The 22,169-nt window shown below is 40.4% G+C and overlaps 2 protein-coding genes across 3 annotated transcripts; one reads left to right on the top strand and one right to left on the bottom strand.

Annotated features, from left to right (window-relative positions):
- Positions 1-1,510: 1,510 nt before the first annotated feature.
- Positions 1,511-20,857, bottom strand: LOC114357933 (sorting nexin 1). Its single transcript, XM_028311744.1, has 7 exons — positions 20,797-20,857; positions 19,057-19,178; positions 6,385-6,591; positions 5,137-5,253; positions 4,643-4,762; positions 3,704-3,856; positions 1,511-3,033 (listed from the first exon to the last, which is right to left on the bottom strand). The coding sequence occupies exons 1-7, from the start codon at positions 20,855-20,857 to the stop codon at positions 2,983-2,985; spliced, it is 831 nt and encodes a 276-aa protein (XP_028167545.1). The 3' UTR covers positions 1,511-2,982.
- LOC114357957 (uncharacterized) lies at positions 14,758-18,787 on the top strand. 2 transcript variants are annotated; one of them, XR_003656344.1, is made up of 2 exons: positions 14,758-17,854; positions 18,021-18,787. XR_003656344.1 is itself a non-coding variant. In XM_028311788.1 (2 exons), the coding sequence occupies exons 1-2, from the start codon at positions 17,715-17,717 to the stop codon at positions 18,268-18,270; spliced, it is 390 nt and encodes a 129-aa protein (XP_028167589.1). In that variant the 5' UTR covers positions 17,545-17,714; the 3' UTR covers positions 18,271-18,787. The 2 variants fall into 2 exon arrangements, 1 of the variants encoding a protein (XP_028167589.1); XM_028311788.1 differs by having other exon boundaries at positions 17,545-17,854.
- Positions 20,858-22,169: the final 1,312 nt, after the last annotated feature.

The raw sequence follows: 22,169 nt of genomic DNA on the forward strand, positions 1-22,169 counted from the left end.
ATGGATAGTAATAATTTTATTAATAAACCTTAATATTAATATAAAATCATCTGATTATCAACTTTAGCCTTAAGTTTATTTATGTGTTTACTTGATCACAATTGATTGTAACGTTTTTGGCAACAGATGAATACTTTAGTGTTGTGCGACCTTAGTATAATGACACTAAGGTTTAAAATAAGGTGGCAATATGTATTTTCATAGCCCTGTAAAGGGGCGATTGCACATATCACAATGCAATTGTTATCAAGTGAACACATGGCTTAAAATTTTAAATTTCACTAATATTTGTCGAAGGGACACAGCAATATGGTTGCCCCAATGACTAACTTTACTAGTTTCATTTTTATCCTACAAATTCTAACCTTTTTTGCGGACATCTTTAGTATTGATAAAGGTTGAAAACGAACGTAATGTTCATTCAGATAACGATATAAGTTGTTTTTAGAAAGAATGTGAATCAGAGTTGTGTATTAAACGATGACATTTTAAAAGTTTTGTCATTTCTATGTAGCCAAAAATTTGACACGAAAAATCCTCAGTCCTAAATTAATAAAGCCTAGATCAGGGGTGGCTAACTTGATTAGACATAAGATCTACTGTTTACTAACGAAACCCTGGGCGATCTAACACTTACATACTTCTTGAAATCTTAAATGGAACAGCATAGTTTAGTACACAATCATGTATAGTATTTTTGCCTTGCCACGATCGACTGGACTAATATTCGCGATCGACCGGTTGACCAACCCTGGCCTAGACGGTAATCTTCATACAAGCGGTTCGTCTAAAGTGAGACAAAAATCCAATGGCATCTTAGTTTGACTTTATAAAATGTCAGAACGTATGGAAAAAGTTAAGGCAGTGGTCTAGTTCGAAATGCCTCACTTTACAGGATTTATTAATCTAAGATTATAGTATCTATTGTATTTGCATAAGGTTGAAAGTTACTCATGAAACAGTGACAAAAATGTATGACAAACAATCAGAATAATGTTGTTATGAATCAGTTCTCGTGATTAGAAAGATTTCCAGTAATCAGTATGTATACCATAGCTTAAACAGTTTTATCTAACCGTTCAAAAATATGATAAATTATCGAGTGATTTACATACAATCTTATCATTGGAGTCTCGTGGCAGACAAGACTAAAACTAAGAGAAACAACACAGTAAAGTGGGTCTTATTTTGTGTTTCTTAAGGTTCATAAAACGTGTGTATCATTTTAATGTTTTTGTACATTATAAAGTATCAAAAAAACTTTCGTAACATAGAATTGAGTAAGTTTCATTTGTAACAAATTGGCTACACATCTTCTTCTTCTTTTATTTTGGCAACGACTTGGTATTGAGAACCATGATTTCGCCAATGTCACGTAAACAGCTTTGACAGAGTGTAACAGGGTTTACAAAAAACAAAAGTATTTACATTTCTAATTTAAGAAATGAGTTTTTTTTAAATAATTTGAATTGTCATTCATGTCAATGAAAATTTCTACCGTTATCAGTCATTATTACGCACTTATGATTGATTGTTTTTATCTCAATTAATGATTTCATCGTTCAACATAAAAGTTGATTCAAAACTATGCAAGTATTTGAAATCCTTTAATAGCCAAAACTAAGGTTGTCCGCAAAGAGTGCCAGTGTTGCCAGGGGAAACGACATCATTGTCACAGTATAAGAAGTGAAAGTAGGTTTAATAGGAAATGTGCGTTCAAAATATTTTATGTTACCTTGCTGAAAACTGACTTTTAATGTGACGTCATAAATTTTATCTGATTTGTTTTTCAACTCGCAAAGATATTTAAATAATCATGCACGCACATTTCCTATTTACAAAAACTACGCCTTATTGCTAGGCGTTTATAGACTGCTTGCATCTCGAGTATAGATGTTTGTGTATAGTGCCTATAGAACTTTTGAAACATTTCGATTCGATAAAGTCGCATACATCTATTTTTTTTGTAGCTTGGGGTCATAGCGAAGCGTTTTAGGCTTTAACTGGCGTTGGGATAATTAATGCCACCATATTTTGAACTTTAGTGAGAATTTAATAAGGTTCAAAACAATGAAAAAGAGTTTTCTCTATACCAGTTAAAGGATTAACTCAGTTGATACTAATTTACGAATATTATTAGAGTCGCTTGCTCTTTAGGACTCTATGCAAAATGGCAGTGATTTTAGAGGAAGCTTCAAATATTCCACTTTTCTGTGGTAGATACTACAGCGTGTTCAATTTTTATCATTCGTCAAATTGTTTGTTGAGGTATTCTGAGGAATATTATTTTTTCATGATTTTGCATTTATTTAAAATACTCAATCGAACCAATCGACTGTTCTGTGGACAACCGAGAGGGTTTTAACTGTTAAAATTAGTGTGAGGTATATTGACTTTATACTGTTTTTTTTGTTGTTGCATTTTTAAAGTTATATTTCAAACTGCTATTTCGTTACAAAAATTGTTTGATTGAACATGATAAAGCGTAATATAGAATGTCATCAACTAAGGTTGGACAAAGCTTACGGATTTCTCTCGATTTGGTATCTGCTAGTCTAGGATGCGCGCCGTTACATCTTATTGTCTCCTCGAGATATTTTATCGACTTTCATCGATAAGGCCATACATTTGTCGTCCAGAATCAACGATAAGATAAAGGGGCGCGCATCCTAGCACAGCATCTATATAAAAGCGAAAGGTCACTGAATGACTCACTCATCTCGAAATCTCAGAAATTACAAATGCTAGGAGTCTCAAATTTTGAATGAGGGTTCCTTTTAGAACGTAGGCGCTCACTAAGACGGTATTTCGCAAAATTCTACGGGAAATAAAACGAGATCAACGCGTAAGAAGTCGCGCGCTTCCTAGCCCAGCTGATGTAATATAGCTTCAGTCGATGTTTGGAGTGGACCTACTGTATCCTGTATGCTGTGACAACGGTGTTGGCTTGGGTCGTGGGTGGTTGGCGCGTCACTCCAGGCCTCATTTGATGGCCCGCGCCTCTGGAAGGAACGCGTCCCAGTAGCGGATCGACTGCAATGAAAAATATTTATTTATTACATATTTTTATAACAGATACATCTTTGATTAGTACTAGTGTCTTAAATCCATGATTAATACGTCATCATGTTTTGTATTTTTTAGTCTACAATAAAGAAGCTCTTGGCCTGCATTTCTTCTGATGGAAAGTGATGATCAGGCCAAAGTTGGAAACGAGCTTCACCCAGAATCCTCAACCACAGAGGAACTGCCTATCTTACCTTCAACTGCCAGAACACTTAATGCTGTTAACGTTGTTGTAATTGCGACAAGCTATCACTATGTAGCTAGCGAAGAAGACTTTGAAGCACCTGATGTCGTGCCCTGAGTGCTGAAGCAACTGCACTCAGGAGGATTTGATGAGTGCTACTGACAACGCCACTCTTGTGGCGGAGTTTTGGGCTGACACTGTGTAGGTTTGTTGTCGACACGAAAAGAAGAAGAATGCACTAGAGAGAGGCAGCTGACCTGTGCCTGGTGCTTCATATGCTCCTTGAGGTAGCGGAGGATGGTGGCAGGCGGAGCTCGTCCCAGCGCTCCAACTCCTTGCCTCCTTTGCTGCTGCTAAATGCCGCCTATAGAGGTCTTTGCGCCTCCCCTGGGGGGCGCGGCCCCCACTTTGGGAACCAATGCACTAGAGCCTGATCTGTGTATATAAGCTGACCTGTGCCTGGTGCTTCATATGCTCCTCGAGGTAGCGGAGGATGGTGGCTCGCAGCTCTCCGAGGCGGACTTCGTCCCAGCGCTCCAGCTCTTTCTTGATGACGCGCGATATCGTGTCGAATTCTTGCTGGCCGCGCTCCACTTTCGCCTCCCACTGTACAAAATTGATAGTCTTTATTTGCTACGCTAAGGTTGACAATAAAAAAGAAGGCATTTAGCCAAGGCGCAGACCACCGATTTTTAGTTGGCCGATAGTTGGGCCCGACTTTAATTTCTATGAAGAATCGGCTGATACCAAATCGGTGTAATGTGCGCACTTTCATACATCTCCATAATGATTAACAGCCCGACACAAATATCGGTCAACAAAAATCGGTGGTCTGAGCTTAGGCTCAAAGAGACAGACTTCAATTAAAAACAGTAAACAACTGAAAGTGTCGTTGCCGGAAAATGTACACGTTTCTTAATCCTGGCACTTACCACGCGGTCACTTTAAAAACACTCGTCGAACAACGTCGCATGTCTACATCCGCCAACATCTGTTTTTGGGCATTAAACTATTCTAACTCCTTTATATAAATTTTTTTTTATTTTTCAAACTTCATAATCCTATCGAAGCTACAGAATAAAACATAGATAGATTTGATTATTCTAACGCAGTACAGAGACGTGTTTGTGCAAGATAACATTTTGCAGATACGTCGTTGTTCGACGATGACGACGAAGTGTTTTTGAATTTTTCAATCGATTTTAATAATGGCAATAAGTATTGACATTATTCGCATTAGTGTGAACAAAATTATATGACAGATTCAAGCGAATAAGCTTGAACTTTGTTTCTAAAGTGAGATTTCCATACTAAATGTCACTTTAAAACAGGGTTCAAATATGAATACTATGATTAAGTTTTATTAAAAGGGGGTATAATATGAATGCTTACATCAATGATCTCGTTGGCGGCCTGTTCGATCTTCTCGGGGCGGTTGGCGAGCTCGGCCTTTGCCTTGTTCTCTCTCCGCTTCGTCAGCTGCATCTGAGCGTGTTGCCAGTTTTGGAATACCTACAACAAAGGTATTATATTTTAAATAAATTAATACCAGAAATAAGAGGTGTTTTGAGTCTGTATTGTAGTACCAACTTGTACACATGCGGCCAATATAGAAAGCGCGAAATAAAAAAAAACTTCCTTCCTATAGCGACAAGACTTATTACCTTCTTCTTGTCGTGTCAACAAAAACTTATACAGTGTCAGCCCAAAACTCCGCTATAAGAGAGCTGTTATTATTTTTTGTGGATGTGTTATGTGATGGAGGGGACTTTTTTCAGGTTTGCATATCAAGTGTTAAAAGATCTCAAATATTTGTTACTGTATCCATCGCTTGTGACCTTTGCTTTAAAAATAAGCGAACAAATTATATTCTATGGGTTACTTGCCTTAACTCTTTCGTGGAACACGTCTTTGATAGCGTTGATGAGCCCGAGGTAGTCTTTGATGTGCTCCGTCAGCACGAAGAAGTCTGTGTTCGATTGCTCCATCCTCAGCTGTTCTACCTGTAAATTAAAAAAAATTAGATATAATAAGGCAAAAACTCAGCTATCACATTCCTCACAGAGGTCATCAATCGCATGTCTTTAGATGCTGATAATCGTTACCGAGTTTCTTGCGCCACTTCTTTTCGGCCTTCCTATTTATTGTCCTGAAGTAGTGGCAGGGTTAATACTAGGACGTGTAAAAGAGCTTTTTAAAAGGCTACTTGCATAAATAAATGAGTTTTTAAACTCCTCTATGTTGTTTAGGAGGCTGATAAGGACATGTCTTGTGTAGTTCAGCTGTGTGGTCTAAAGCAACAGCGGCGCGAAACATAGGCGCGTGCGCGCCCGCGAGATGTCGCGACATGTCTCTAGTACCTTTAAGAAAGGCATTATGCTGTATGAGAGAGCTCACAAGGGCTTACCTTCTCGCGTAAGACAGCTGTGTGACTAATGCCCGTTTTCACCATCAATCCCAAATTTTTAAGTGACACATATGACATCAAAATTCCTGTTATTTGTTACCATAGAGGTCACTTAAAAATTAGGGATTGATGGTGAAAACGGGTATAAGAAACAGACGCTAGTATAGTGAGGCGGGGGAAGGGGCTTATAAGGACCTAACTTGTCTTGTCTTAGATCTAAAAATGATACAGACGCAGCGCAGGGGTTTATGAGCGCCTACTCACAAGGGCTTACCTACTCGTGTAGGTCAGCTGTGTGATTAAGAGCCCGCGAAAGCAGCGCGTGCGCATTTTGAACCTTATTGCAGACGCTAGTGAAGTGGGGAGAGGGAAAAGGTCTCATAAGGTCAGCCAGGCGCGAGCGCTCGTGTCTATATGTTGTTTGGGAAGGCTGCTAGGGACGTACCTTCTCGTGCAGGTCGGCTGTGTGGCTCAGAGCGCGCGAGAGCGGCGCGTGCGGGTCGGCGCCGGACAGCGCGGCGCAGGCGCGTGCGGCCTCGTGTCTCTAGTGTCTCTGTGCTGTGTGGGAAGGCTGCTAGGGACGTACCTTCTCGTGCAGGTCGGCTGTGTGGCTCAGAGCGCGCGAGAGCGGCGCGTGCGGGTCGGCGCCGGACAGCGCGGCGCAGGCGCGTGCGGCCTCGTGTCTCTAGTGTCTCTGTGCTGTGTGGGAAGGCTGCTAGGGACGTACCTTCTCGTGCAGGTCGGCTGTGTGGCTCAGAGCGCGCGAGAGCGGCGCGTGCGGGTCGGCGCCGGACAGCGCGGCGCAGGCGCGTGCGGCCTCGTGCGTGCGAGCCGCTAACTCGCGGCGCTCGTGCGCTAAGCCCTCGCACGCGCCCGCGAGGCGCCGGAGACATGTCTCTAGCGCTTCGATGCGGGTCGAACGCTCTTCGAACCACTGTGAAATAAGAAATAAATACGGTCATATTTTCAGCTTCTGAAAATTCACTAATAATATTTTTTTTTATGTACCATTACGACTATAGTGAAGGTGAAAAGTCTGTTGTAAAAGTTGTAATTTTTCTACATATTAGTTGCATACAAGCATGCATTCATGGATAAGATCCAATTTTAGGTATACCTACTCTTTATTAATAATAGTTTTACTGTGTTAGATCACTCCTTCCTTGGGCAACTCATTAATTTCAGGCAGGATAGTGAACTGCTGATGCCGTGACAGCCTGATACACGCTGAGGTTTGGGTAAGCTAAAAGCTTGGTATATGTACGGGCTAACCGCACATAAAATTGTACATTTCTTACTTGACCTAGTTTAAAATTAGCTAAGTTAGCTTTACGTCATTGCTCGTCACTATGCGTTACAATATTGGTGAATTCAATAAATCAGTGTACGTTCAACACTCGTCGGGTTTGGTTATTAGCTCTCCTCGGAGCCACAATCCCTTCAGCGTCCCTTAGCGAATCCTTAATGTGTGGTTTACTACCGCTACATTAGTTTTGGTCCTTCGAGCTTACGAACAAGCAGGACCCCACGCGAGTGAAGTCCTGTGTTCTGATCTAAACTAGCGATCAATGTGAACTTTGTACGTGACCTCATTCTGCGCACGGCCACGTGTCTGCATCAGCGCCAACTCCGTGACTGTGGATTGTCACTCAGCAGCATCAGCGTCATCCAGCGTATAGCGTGAGTCGGGAGACTCGTCTTGCAGCAACATTCAAGTAAGATCGTTCATATTTTACTAACACATCGAAAACTACCATGTCGAACTTCGAAGCGTTATTCAGCCGTCAAGGTGAACTTGTAACTGAAATTCAGCGTATTGGATCCAACTTCGGAAAGGATCCAGCACATCGTAAAACCTCAGCGTATCTGAAGCTACGTCTACAATCGTTAGATAGCTTATGGGGAGAGTTCGATCGTAACAATGAGCAACTAGAAACTGTCGAGAGTAGATCTCAGCGATACTTTATAGAGTCTATCTACGAGCAAACGAAAAACTATTATACAGAAATAAGAGCGAATCTTTTAGCATACGAGCCGTTAGGGTCAGGGTCAGGTTCAGATTCAGGTAAGGTGAAAATGGACAAGACTGACTCTCCGAGCAAGATCGACGAACTTATGTCCTACCAAAGGACCAACTTTCGAGCGTTTAACCGATTAACAACGAGCATTCAGGTGAGTGAAATATCGGATAAGTGGGAGATCGAAGATGAACTGCGAAACATCCAATCGAGATGGCAGGACATTGACAAGCTACATCTGAAAATAGACAACATCCTTGAAGGTGAGGATGAGCTCTATCAATACGAGTTCCTCAAATACGAGAAAATATTCAAACAAACTAAAAAAGCACTGTATCAAAAACTTAATGCTACAGCGCATGTGCAGCAAGCTACTCCTCTGCTGGAGATACCAACATTCACTGGTAAATACACGCAGTGGCCTACATTTTTCGACTTATTCACCGAATCGATACATAACAACACATTTTTATCAAAAGCACAGAAAATGCAGCATCTTAAAGGTAGAGTAAAGGGAGAAGCAGAGCGTTTAATTCAGCACTTGAACATTTCAGCTGAAAACTACGACGTAGCGTGGGAAATTCTGACACATCGTTTTAATAATCCTCAAGTGCTATTTACAACGCAAATCGAAACGTTATTAAATCAGCCTAACGTGAGCAAGCAGACGTCATACGAGATCAAACGACTCTATGACACCACTACGGAGTGTATCCATGCCATACATAACCTGGGCGTGGACACCAATANAGGGAGAGTTCGATCGTAACAATGAGCAACTAGAAACTGTCGAGAGTAGATCTCAGCGATACTTTATAGAGTCTATCTACGAGCAAACGAAAAACTATTATACAGAAATAAGAGCGAATCTTTTAGCATACGAGCCGTTAGGGTCAAGGTCAGGTTCAGATTCAGGTAAGGTGAAAATGGACAAGACTGACTCTCCGAGCAAGATCGACGAACTTATGTCCTACCAAAGGACCAACTTTCGAGCGTTTAACCGATTAACAACGAGCATTCAGGTGAGTGAAATATCGGATAAGTGGGAGATCGAAGATGAACTGCGAAACATCCAATCGAGATGGCAGGACATTGACAAGCTACATCTGAAAATAGACTCCATCCTAGAAGGTGAGGATGAGCTCTATCAATACGAGTTCCTCAAATACGAGAAAATATTCAAACAAACTAAAAAAGCACTGTATCAAAAACTTAATGCTACAGCGCATGTGCAGCAAGCTACTCCTCTGCTGGAGATACCTACATTCACTGGTAAATACACGCAGTGGTGCAGATTCGGTGAATAAGTCGAAAAAAGTAGGTTTTCGACTTATTCACCGAATCTATACATAACAACACATTTTTATCAAAAGCACAGAAAATGCAGCATCTAAAAGGTAGAGTAATGGGAGAAGCAGAGCGTTTAATTCAGCACTTGAATATTTCAGCTGAAAACTACGACGTAGCGTGGGAAATTCTGACACATCGTTTTAATAATCCTCAAGTGCTATTTACAACTCAAATCGAAACGTTATTGAATCAACCTAACGTGAGCAAGCAGACGTCATACGAGATCAAACGACTCTATGACACCACTACGGAGTGTATCCATGCCATACATAACCTGGGCGTGGACACCAATACATGGGACCCTTTACTAGTTCATCTCCTAACAAAAAAACTAGACAGCGACACCTACAGCGACTACAAAGAAGCACGTAAGTCTCCTAGAGATTTAGCCTCGTTAGTAGAGTTTATGAACAAGTTTATGGCCCTCGAACCCATGCACAAGCGAGAACGAGATAACACAGCCTCCACAGCTTCCACAAAGCCAGCTCCTGCATATCATCAACCTAAAAATCAACATTACTCGAAACAATACAATAGTAAGTTCGCATCTAAAGGATATCAAGCAGCCATCGCATCTACGTTTAAATGTCCTATATGTAATTACGATCACGAGCTCTATAAATGCAACAAGTTTAACAATATGACAGCGGAAATGAAATTGAGGACAGTGACGAAACTGAAACTTTGCCAAAATTGCTTATTCAAACACTTACACGATAAATGCACTTCGATCAAAAGGTGCAAGGAGTGCAATAGCGAACATCATACGATTCTACATGACGCATTCATCGGGTCATCGCACTCAACCTCGATGCCTACAACCGATTTAAAGGCGAAATCTACCATAGCAACACCGCCTATATCTAAATCACTTAACAAACCCTACGCTGCCAATCACGTTACTGCCAGCGATGAAGAGGTTTTATTAGCGACTGTCTTACTGCAGGTTAACACTAGAGTACACGCGCGGACTACTATAGTAGACCAGGGTAACATTTTACGCTATAACTTTTTGAAAACTTGCGCCAGAGAGCTGGTATTCCAGGAAAGCCTCGTTTACTAAATTTGTCAGTAAGCCAGTAAAGCTTGGGTCGCTAGAGTCTGCGCACTTTTCTATAATTGGCCGTCAAAACTGCGGGTCTAGTCAAAAGCCCGAAATCACTCGACAAAAAAATTATGAAAGACTTGTAACAAATGGATTTACACCGTGTACCAGGCAGTAGAAAGTCATGAATACTATGACAGATAAAAAACTAATCATATTTATACAGTCAATTTTTTTTTGTTAACATTGGTCTCAAAGTGCAATTTTGGTCCAAAAAATTTACAACTTTTAAATCTGTTTATAATGTTTGATCCCAAATAGTTATATAAAAAAACTTTGATTATAAAATAAGTATAATAAACACTTTTATCATTTACATAGTAATTCTATTCATAAATTGCTTATAAACTTATTTACAGTGATTTTAAATTGGCTTACCAGAGTAGGCCGCGCGTGTATTCGTGTAAAAAAAAGGGGCGCGTGTACTGCAGTGTTAAAGCCATTGATGGTAATTACGTCACGCTGCGAGCTCTTCTTGACCAGGGTTCGCAGATTACACTTATATCTGAAAACGCCGCTCAGCTTCTAGGGTTACCACGCCGTAAATTTAGCGCATCGGTCTCTGGCGTAGGTAATCGGTAACAGCCCTAAACAAAGCAAAAGCCTTGTGACCCTCGAATGCAAGTCCATCTACGACGATCACAGCTTCAATACAGAGGCATCTGTCATTTCTCGAGTGATTAGCGATCTACCAAACATTTCATTTTCAAGGCGATCATGGCCTCACATCCAACATATGCAGCTAGCAGATCCCGAATACAACGTTTCGAAACCAATTGACATATTATTAGACGCATGNCCCTTTTTATTTTATAAAAGTTCATACCTAATTTTCTTTGAGGTCCTAACGATATATTACACACCTACCATACTCATAGTTACATCATAAGATCACATTGGCGTCCACTTCCACCAGGCGATAACAAACACGTCTCAAACAAGTAAGCTTCAAATAACGGTCAAGGATTTAATAGGAGCGTTTTACCTGAAATAAAACGCTTATTAAATACTTACCTTATTTGAAGCTTACATTTTAATCTTCTGCCTGGTGTTTTCCGACTCAATGACGAGCGATCGCCGCCGACCAAACTTGTCGGCTCGCCTGCCTGGTTACCGGAAGTGGTAGGTGTGCGAGAGAGATACAAGATATAAGATAGAAAGAAAGGGACATAAAAGCGGAAAACAGGAAGGGGCCTATCTCAAACAAGTAAGCTTCAAATAAGGTAAGTATTTAATAAGCGTTTTATTTCAGGTAAAACGCTCCTATTAAATCTACTAATCACAAAACAATTATGCATTTTATCCTATTTTATTCACAAAGTAGGTATTTTGTTTGTCAAAATAAAATAAAAATACAATCACAAAATACATTCACAAAACTAGATAGAAATTCTAAGTTGGCAGATGTAATGAAAAAAGGATCTGCAGGTGGGCAGCCCTATAGCATGTTGTCATACAGTGACGTACCGCGCGTCTGTTGACATTTATTTCAAAAATATGGCCGAGTTGGAATACTGTATAGATAGTATTACCGTGGCAATAGCGAACATCATACGATTCTACATGACGCATTCATCGGGTCATCGCACTCAACCTCGATGCCTACAACCGATTTAAAGGCGAAATCTGCCATAGCAACACCGCCTATATCTAAATCACTTAACAAACCCTACGCTGCCAATCACGTTACTGCCAGCGATGAAGAGGTTTTATTAGCGACAGTCTTACTGCAGGTTAAAGCCATTGATGGTAATTACGTCACGCTGCGAGCTCTTCTTGACCAGGGTTCGCAGATTACACTTATATCTGAAAACGCCGCTCAGCTTCTAGGGTTACCACGCCGTAAATTTAGCGCATCGGTCTCTGGTGTAGGTAACAGCCCTAAACAAAGCAAAAGCCTTGTGACCCTCGAATGCAAGTCCATCTACGACGATCACAGCTTCAATACAGAGGCATCTGTCATTTCTCGAGTGATTAGCGATCTACCAAACATCTCATTTTCAAGGCGATCATGGCCTCACATCCAACATATGCAGCTAGCAGATCCCGAATACAACGTTTCGAAACCAATTGACATATTATTAGACGCATGTGTTTACTCTGACGTCATCATGAGCGGACTAGTTAAAGGTGAACACAACGCACCAATAGCGCAGCAAACCAAATTAGGTTGGATTTTATCGGGAAACGTAAAAACTTTCAATTGCAGCGTAGTTATAAATAACTTAGCGGAGATAGAGAAATATTGGGAGATGGAAGAGATTCCTAGCGCAGCATCAGAGCTTACAAGCGAAGAGCAGTTTTGCGAAGAGCATTACATTGCCACTACTAAGCGTCTAGCAGATGGTAGATATGAAGTAGCGTTGCCTATGAAAGAAAGCTATAACGAAAAGCTTGGCGCATCTAAAGCCAAAGCAACAGCCCAATTCAAGCAGTTAGAAAGCAAAATGAGTAAAAATAAAGCATATTCAGAAAGCTACAAGCAATTTGTTAACGAATACCAACAGCTGGGACATATGCGGCCGAGTGGAGAGAACCGCAGTCCTTCGTGTTTCTTACCACACCATGGCGTCATGAAACACGATTCCACCACTACAAAGCTTCGTGTGGTCTTTAACGCCTCTTCTAAAACAAGTACTGGACTCAGCCTCAATGACGTAATGGAATGTGGTCCGAACTTGCAGCATGACCTACAAACATTAATATTGACTTGGAGACAGTACAAATACGTCATTACTGCGGACATAGAGAAGATGTTCCGTCAGATTATGGTCAGAGAAGACCATCAACATCTTCAATCAATCGTTTGGCGAGATTCACCTCAGGAGTCGCTACAGGAGTACGTTCTTACAACCGTAACTTATGGCACTAAGGCTGCTCCATACCTAGCAATGCGCACCCTGAGACAGCTAGCTAAAGATGACATGTCAAGGTACCCCCTTGCAGCCTCAGCGTTAGAAAAAAGCTTCTATATGGATGACCTACTCAGCGGACAAAATACACTAGCAGCGACTAAAGAGTTACAGACTCAGTTAATCAACATCCTCAAAGGCGCGGGGATGAATCTAAGAAAATGGTCAGCCAATAACCCTGAGCTTTTAAAAGATTTATCTACAGAACAGCTCGACAAGCCCTTTGACTTTAGGTGTTCGGAATCCCGAAAAACCTTAGGGCTTCAATGGACACCGTCGTCTGACTCATTTATATTTACAAACAAAACAGAACTTTCTAGCAAATGTAACACGAAACGACAGCTACTTTCACAGATATCAAAACTGTTCGACCCATTGGGCTGGCTCTCACCGCTGACAATACGAGCTAAAATACTTTTTCAAAAAACTTGGTCAGCAGGATTAGGCTGGGACGACGAAGTTCCTGAACTAATTCAAAGCGAGTGGACTGAACTTCAAAGCGACCTTCAAAAAGTAAGTCAGTTCAAGATACCTAGATATTTAGGAGACACACAACAAACGTTCCAATTACACGGCTACAGCGACGCGTCAGAGAAGGCATACGCCTGCGTTGTTTACTTAGTAGCACGTGACAGCAAAGGCGAGCTCACATCGCAACTTGTTGCAGCGAAAACTAAATTAGCGCCACTAAAAAAGGTCTCCCTGCCACGATTAGAACTCTGTGGAGCCCTACTTCTTACTCAATTAATAAAATTGATTAAAGCGTCATTAGCGAACACAACTTGTCATGTATACGCCTGGACTGACTCCATGGTCGTACTGGGGTGGATACATGGTGACGCCGCTCGATGGAAACAGTTTATTGCAAATCGAGTTCGGCAAATTGTTGATGTAATTCCAGCTTCGAATTGGAACCACGTTAAGTCTGAGGAGAACGCAGCTGACTGCGCCACCCGTGGATCATCCGTCTCCAAACTACAGAGTAGCTCCCTCTGGTGGCAAGGCCCAGAATGGTTGCTTAATTTCGACCCAAATAACACAAAAAATAATACTTATGAAGCGCCAAATCTGGAAACAAAAAAGGTCAGTGTGAACGTAGCTTTACAAGAATCAAATTCATCATTCATAAATGAATTGTTAATAAACAATAGCTCCATCACTCGTGCCGTAAAGATAGTGGCATGGGTATCACGTTTCGCCGCTGCACTTCGTCACAAGGCTATAGAACGTGAAACTTACCTATCAGCTGACGAAATAAACAAAGCGTATCTATTAATAATTAAAAATACACAAGCTCAAGACTTTGAAAGCGATCTAGAAAGCATAAGAAGCAACGGCCATGTTCGATCAAACAGCAAAATAGCGACCTTGAATATATATTAACCGGCAGACAGTGGTGACTGAGTTTGTTGCGGCGCTTCTTCTCAGCACTTGCCAAATGTTGGTCTCGAAGCGCTGGTAGGGTAAAAAGATTATGAGACATGTAGAGGCTCCTTAAGAGCAAAATGACGATTTGTAAGAACTATTTATTAGTCCAAACAAATAAAGAAATTTTGACTTTGACTTTGAATCCCTTTTTAGATAAAGACGGAATTTTGAGAGTGGGAGGACGCCTCAGTAACTCAAACGTCAGCAGCGCAGCCAAACATCCAATAATACTATCTAGCCACTGTCGNTGATTTAGAAAGCATAAGAAGCAACGGCCATGTTCGATCAAACAGCAAAATAGCGACCTTGAGTCCTTTTTTAGATAAAGACGGAATTTTGAGAGTGGGAGGACGCCTCAGTAACTCAAACGTCAGCAGCGCAGCCAAACATCCAATAATACTATCTAGTCACTGTCGTTTAAGTGACCTAGTTATCAACCAAGCGCACATCACTACCTTACATGGTGCTCCACGGTTGACCTTGTCCTACATAAGAGAAAACTATTGGATTTTAAGCGGCATGAGAACAGTCAAACGACAGCTGAGACAGTGCATTCCATGTCGACGCTTCAGTTCAGAAAAACACCATCAAATAATGGCTGATCTTCCTCGAGCGAGAGTTACCCCCTCCCGCCCCTTCGCACACACCGGTGTAGATTTTACCGGTCACGTGGACTTGAAGCTAAGCAGGGGCAGGGGAGCAAAGACGTACAAGGGATATGTAGCTGTATTTATCTGCCTAGCGACAAAGGCTGTTCACCTAGAATTGGTGTCAGACCTTAGTACTCCAGCGTTTTTAGCAGCGTTCCGCCGTTTCTGTGCACGGCGAGGGACTCCCTGCCGCATGTACAGTGATAACGGTACAAATTTTGTCGGAGCGAAGCGAGCGATAGATAAAGAGTATAAAGAAATCTTACGTACCTTGAATACAGATTTCTTTAATAGCATCAATCACATGAACATTGAGTGGTCGTTCAATGCACCAGCATGGCCAAGCGCAGGTGGTTTATGGGAAGCCGCCGTAAAAAGCTTTAAAAGGCACCTAAAACGAGTCCTAGGTGAGCAGAAACTTACATACGAGGAGATGACTACTCTAATTCAGCAAATCGAAGCCTGCTTGAACTCGCGTCCTTTGTTTCCTTTAACAGAGAACCCAGAGGACACGTATTTAACACCTGGTCACTTTCTCATAGGTGACTCCTTACTATCAAGACCTCAGACTGATCCAGATAACGTTAGCTTACCTGCACGATGGCAACTGGTGCAGATCATGAATAAGCAATTCTGGAAGCTTTGGTCGTCCGATTATCTTCAGCATCTTCAGGCCCGGTCTAAATGGACCAGCCCTACTAAAAACTTCGAAATTGACGATATCGTTATTATAAAAGACGAAAATTTAGCTCCAGGAAAGTGGGCACTTGGCAGAGTCCAAGAATTACACCCTGGAAAAGATGGATACGTCAGAGTTGTATCTATAAAAACCGAGAACAACGTCCTTAAACGTCCTGTAACAAAGCTCATCCCCCTTCCCGTCGAAAAAACTAACGATGATACCACTACAACGAAGCCAAGCGATCAGCAACCCCAAGTATCTTCAAACAATGAGAAAAGGGCAAGCAGAAGCAAGCGTAGCGTATTTACAAACTTCATCTCTCTAGCATTGCTCTTATTGACTATGTTTATATCTCCATCTATGCAGCAAAACATTAATAGCAATGTGACAGCACTAGAAGATAATAGAGCGTTGTATTTTGACACGATTTCGAATATACAGTACATTCGAGATGAGTGGAGATTGGTTGTGTACTACAACCTTACTAGCTACTGGCAAGCATTGGAAGACATGGAGATGTACATTCGTCATTTAAAGAGCTTAACTTTGAATTTAAAAGGCATGTCAATCCAATCTAATGCACAGTATATGAGTATTGCTAACCAACTAGCGCATGAACTTACGGAAATTGAGCACTATAATCGACTTCTACATAGCAGCAGACGCCAAAAAAGAGGCCTAGTTAATGGTATTGGGTCCGTAGCGAACTATCTATTTGGTGTTTTAGACGACAACTTTGCTCTTCAATATGCTAAAGATATTGAAAAGATTAGCTACAACGAAAATCATGTTAAACAACTCATCAAGAATCAAACAACAATTATCGAAGCGGAATACAACATAATACAGCGAAACGAACAAATCATGAACAAACAATTCTCATTAATAAATACATATTTAAGAGAAACAGCAACAGAGCTAACTCAATTACGTAATGACGTCCACAATGGACTCTACATAACGTCGTCGGCTTTAGCAGCCAACATCATCCTAGAGAACCTGAGACGTATACAAACCTCACTTATCGATACCGTTACTGACATCACTCACGGGCGCATCGATACGCACCTGTTGTCTAGCGAGCAATTAGAGCAACAAATAAATTTTATATCAGGCCAGCTACATGGTGATCTAAAAGTACCTGTAGAGACACATAACATTCGTGACCTATACAAGCTACTTAAGGTATTCGCCAAGGTCTACAAAAAATACCTTATCATCGAGATTAAGGTCCCACTGGTCAATAACGATATCTACGAGCTTGATAAGATTATCACCGTTCCACGCAACACAGAAGCAGTTTCCTACCTGACTGTACCTACTTACCCTTACCTAGCGTTTAATCTAAGAAAAGAAGCAGTTATATTTTTAACTGAACATGATCTGCAAACGTGTCTTCATGCATCTGAAGAGAGAATGCTATGCTCTTTAGATAAACCTATTTATGATTTAGATCTCAAGCAAAATTTATGTAACCTAAGTATAATAGATGCAGGAAAAATAACTTCGCCCTGTATGTACGAGCAAGCTCCTTGTAACAATAGGTGGATCAAGTTACACCTACAGAATGTCTGGTTGTACTCATGTTGCCACGAGTGCAACATTCGCACATTTTGTCCAGCTGGTATGACAGTCAGCACAATAGCGGGCAACGGCCTTCTCGATATAGGTCAAGGTTGCACTCTCAAGGGAGACTCATTTACGATATATGCTCATAATGACTTTGTAAAAAAGGGGTTGCACTCTCAAGGGAGACTCATTTACGATATATGCTCATAATGACTTTGTAAAAAAGGTAAATATAGACTTAAATATCGAAGCCCCAAAGATATCAATTCTCAACAAACTGATAAACACCTCAACAATTAGCGATCTTACTACAGAAAGTCACCAGCAAGCTTATCATGAGATAATGGATGAATTAAATGTGGTAAAGCAAGAATCAGCATCGGATCTCAGCGTCCATGACATCCACCAGTACTCAATCAGCTATGGAATAGTTGTAGTACTTCTGATAGCAGCGCTAGTGGCAATCTTTCTTCGAGTCCGAAGGTCTCGGCGCGTGCAGCTTTCGAGACATCCAGNAATTAAATGTGGTAAAGCAAGAATCAGCATCGGATCTCAGCGTCCATGACATCCACCAGTACTCAATCAGCTATGGAATAGTTGTAGTACTTCTGATAGCAGCGCTAGTGGCAATCTTTCTTCGAGTCCGAAGGAAAAGGTCTCGGCGCATGCAGCTTTCGAGACATCCAGCTGTCCTTAGGAGGGGACATCCGGTGAACATCGAGCGGCAGTGTGTGTCTAGTGAACAAGAAGTGCAACCTCAGTGTAGTGAATTGCGTAAATCAGTGAGCATGGGCGTGTTAAGTGTTGACAGAGGCTCGGCGCCTCCTAAGCCCCCGAGGTCCGTGTCGATCTCTATTCCTTGTGAATCCCTCGGGGAAATAATTGAGTCATCCGATTAAGTGCTATTTATTTACTGGACAATATTATGGACACTAAGTTCACTATTTAAACTCTTATGTAATTCTATTTTATTACAAATCTTTACGTATTTCATAACTTCTTAAGCATCTTATCAATTGTTTTTATATCAATGTTATTAACTAGCATAATTTTGAAGTTCCTAAGCGTTTCTATCAATGTTTTCACCTAGCATATCTTTTTGAGCTTAATGTACAAACTAGCTTCTGACTTAGCATATTACTTTGTATCATTTTAAGCGATTTGTCCTTTTTTCTTCTCTGATTGGCAAGATGTACGGGCTAACCGCACATAAAAATTGTACATTTCTTACTTGACCTAGTTTAAATTTAGCTAAGTTAGCTTTACGTCATTGCTCGTCACTATGCGTTACAATATTGGTGAATTCAATAAATCAGTGTACGTTCAACACTCGTCGGGTTTGGTTATTAGCTCTCCTTGGAGCCACAATCCCTTCAGCGTCCCTTAGCGAATCCTTAATGTGTGGTTTACTACCGCTACAGTATAGGTATAGGGCTATTTGTCAAGGAGACGCATAATTTGCTCACTACATAAAACAATTCTTCCGCCATATAAAAATAGGTAGGTAAGTACATTACAAAAGAAAAGAGAAAGATGAGAAGGGAGATGCCTGAAGAAGTGCAAACTATTGTTATATGCTATTATATTTTTAATTGTTAAAGTGTTTACAAACAGACAAATTATCTATCTTTCTATCTACTATCACTATAAATTGCGAATGGCCATAGAAAAATAGTGTTTCTCACCGGGTCGGACTCGTCCATTCTGTAGGTGATCTTGTTGACGGTCTCGCCGACCTTGTTGAAGAGCCGCAGCACTCCTGCGCCGCTCAGCGCAGAGGTACTGGTGGCTTTTGGCAGCTCTGTGTCTGTAAATAACACATTATGGTGTGTAACTAAGGCTGGGTTACACCATCTTACTTTAACAAACTGTAAAACGCTATACAAAAACACCGGTTATCGTTACAGTTGCGGTTAAAGTTAGGTGGTGCAACTCGGCTTTAACATATGCCCTGTAAAAGTGAAGCATTTGAAATTGGGTTTTCACTTTGAATACAAATATGAACATAATATAGTTACGAGCAAAAGTATGGAATGGGGATGTTGCCTGGGTCAAAAAGCAAGAGTTTTAATTAGTCCGTCAGATAACTTATCAAAAAATACTCTACACGTATTTTTCACTTTTTCAAACTAATGAAAATTTAAAGAGATAAAGCGCCCCAAAGTTCATAAGAAGAGGCCTGTGACGTCAACGCTTGCTTAAAAATGCCGCACGTTGTGACGTCGTGCGCAACTTCAACGCACCATAACTATGTAATTATTTGTAAGATTGACAAATAAAATTATATGTGTCCAATATTTTTTGATATTAAACATTACGGACTAAAAAAATTTTTTTAGGCAACAAGCCTATTACCCCTTTGTGTTCCGAGCGGTCTTAAGAACTGAATGACTATGTATTGTATGTATCTATGGTATCAATTTTAAGATTATAATATCACCTTTAAAATGGTACCATATTTATTGATCTTCTTTTAGTCATTTAGTTCTTATGAATTATGATCGCTCGGAATAAATAGAGTGATTCCATATTTTTGCTCGCGAGTGTAGTTGCATTTTTTGTGATTTAAAGGAAGGCAGGTAAGACGTGGTTGACGGCTAAGCAGCCTCGTAGAGTACAGGCTGAACATTTCTTCTTTAGCTGGAGGGGGAACTCATATCTCTGTACATTTTTGGAATCTCGATTTTGACGCACAGAAGACAGTTGGACTACGAAACGAAAGTGCGTTTATTTTGAGCCTCTCTTAAAGTTAGACTGATAGAAAAATAACTGGGATAGTTGGATTGATCTTCCGATGTTTATTATATTTTATTTTATACTAGCTGACCCGGCGAACTTTGTTCCGCCTTAATGGCAATAATTAAGCAGAATTTTTTTAAAATTTTGAACGGGATAAAAAGTATCCTATGTCCTTCTCCTGGCTCTAAACTACCTCCCTGACAATTTTCAGCTAAATCGGTTCAGCCGTTCTTGAGTTATAAGTGGTGTAACTAACACGACTGTCGGGTGTAAGTCCAACAAATTAATAAATATGAAATAATATAAAACGTCAAAATTGGTTAAACTTGGTATATTCGTAAAATGGTTAAATGGTATGCTGAGTACACGCGGCGATGGTAACCGAACGCGAACTAACTTAAAGATATTAAAATAATGAAAAGGTTAAAATTGGGTCAGATTGGTAAATGCTGACCGCGCGCTTACGGGCGAGTTGAATGCACTGTACTTCGTACATATTCCCGAGGGAGAAAGAATAAGCAAATGAGGGTGCAAGGTGATACAAGATGATAAAACAATAAATTGGTGCAATTTACAAGGTGATAATAATAACATGGTAAACTTAAAAATTCAATTCTTATAGTCTCTATTCAACAACACTAAAATTAAAAGAATTTGGTAATTTCACTTTTTTCACTTTAGCATACACATGGTCACTTGCACTAGTACACTGGACATTCGCACTAGCACTGCNGGTCCGCGGAACATCGCGGAACTCAATCGTTGTTCGGGAATGTTCCGTCAATCTGAAGAATTGATGAGTCAGGGCCCACAAAGGCACGGAAACAATGCCACCTCCTTTCAGAGTTCCTCCCCGTGCAATTAAGCGGGTCTTTTTGCGGAGCGTTTTCCTCCACTACATTATGGGAATACAATGGTGGCCATGATTTGCGGGATTGCCGAGATTATTTTTTTGTGGTTCCCTCGGGTGCCGATGCCTCTGATTTGTGATTCCTCGTCATGCTAGCTCTGAGTGTTGTATTGTTGGCGGTAAATTGAATCTGCGAGTAGGGTAAGAGTGATAACGTTCCGATAAATGGAGGGCAGAGGTTGCAGGGTTTAAATGTACCTATTCTGTAGCTTCTAATAAAAACCATAATCTAATTTGACGATAGAATGGATTTCAAATATGTACTCGTATTTTTATTAGATAGTTTTCAATTTTATTATGTAGAAGTATTTTTATAGTCTTTCTTAAAAAAAGCAATTTCAGCATACTTCGCCTGAAGATTTCCCAAGCATATTTAGAAAATCGTTTGTTTCACTAAACATTTAAACTAAACGCCAATTGCTCCAATATTAATTCATATTTTCATAATAAGCAGTAAGAAAGAAGAAATATACCTACAATATAGGATTTAGGTTTGTCCTAAAATTCAACTAGTGTCTCTTTCCATCCTTTTCCACACATTGAAAAGTTAAGTTTAAGACTGAATGAGTTAACTAGTTTATCAATCACAAGTATACAAATTCATACACAGACCAACGAAGTTACAAATGTTGTCCTAAATCTGAAACTGTCTCACCCAATCCCAGTGTAATTAACAAAGCTAGGACGTGATGTTTGCGTGTAATAAATTATAGATGGCGTCGTTGTCGCCTTAACAAGATTTTCATATTAAACGCGGTTATTAACGTCCTGTCATGTTAATTGCTTACATTACGGGCGATATTAAATGCTTGTATCAGTATTGTTATTGATATCTAGATGGTAGCATACGTGTTAAACTTATGCTAGGTATGCGTGTGCTGGTGCTATCAATGCTGCTTATGCAGTTAGATAAAGATGAATATTCGATACTAGAATAGTTATGAACTTTCATTTAGAGGTTTAAGAAAATTGTTCTAAATCTTGAACTTACATTTAAAAAAATACTTATTTAACAAGTAACCTGAAGGCCTAATCATTCACATCATCATCCATAGGTCATTCAGTCTCTACTGCATGACCCCTTAAATTGTTTTAAATAAACAGAGTTGAATATAGGATTGAGCCTGCACTCCCCACGCTGTATAGCCG

This window comes from Ostrinia furnacalis, unplaced genomic scaffold, assembly GCF_004193835.3.
Source record: "Ostrinia furnacalis isolate ACB-3 unplaced genomic scaffold, ASM419383v2 OfSCF3546, whole genome shotgun sequence".
Lineage (NCBI taxonomy): Eukaryota > Metazoa > Arthropoda > Insecta > Lepidoptera > Crambidae > Ostrinia > Ostrinia furnacalis.

Bases quoted from the DNA above. Each gene is read 5' to 3' on its own strand.
- LOC114357957 (XM_028311788.1), top strand. From the start codon at position 17,715: ATGGATGAATTAAATGTGGTAAAGCAAGAATCAGCATCGGATCTCAGC. The intron at 17,855-18,020 runs GTCTCGGCGCGT...TCGAGTCCGAAG, and splicing joins ATCTTTCTTCGAGTCCGAAG to GAAAAGGTCTCGGCGCATGC.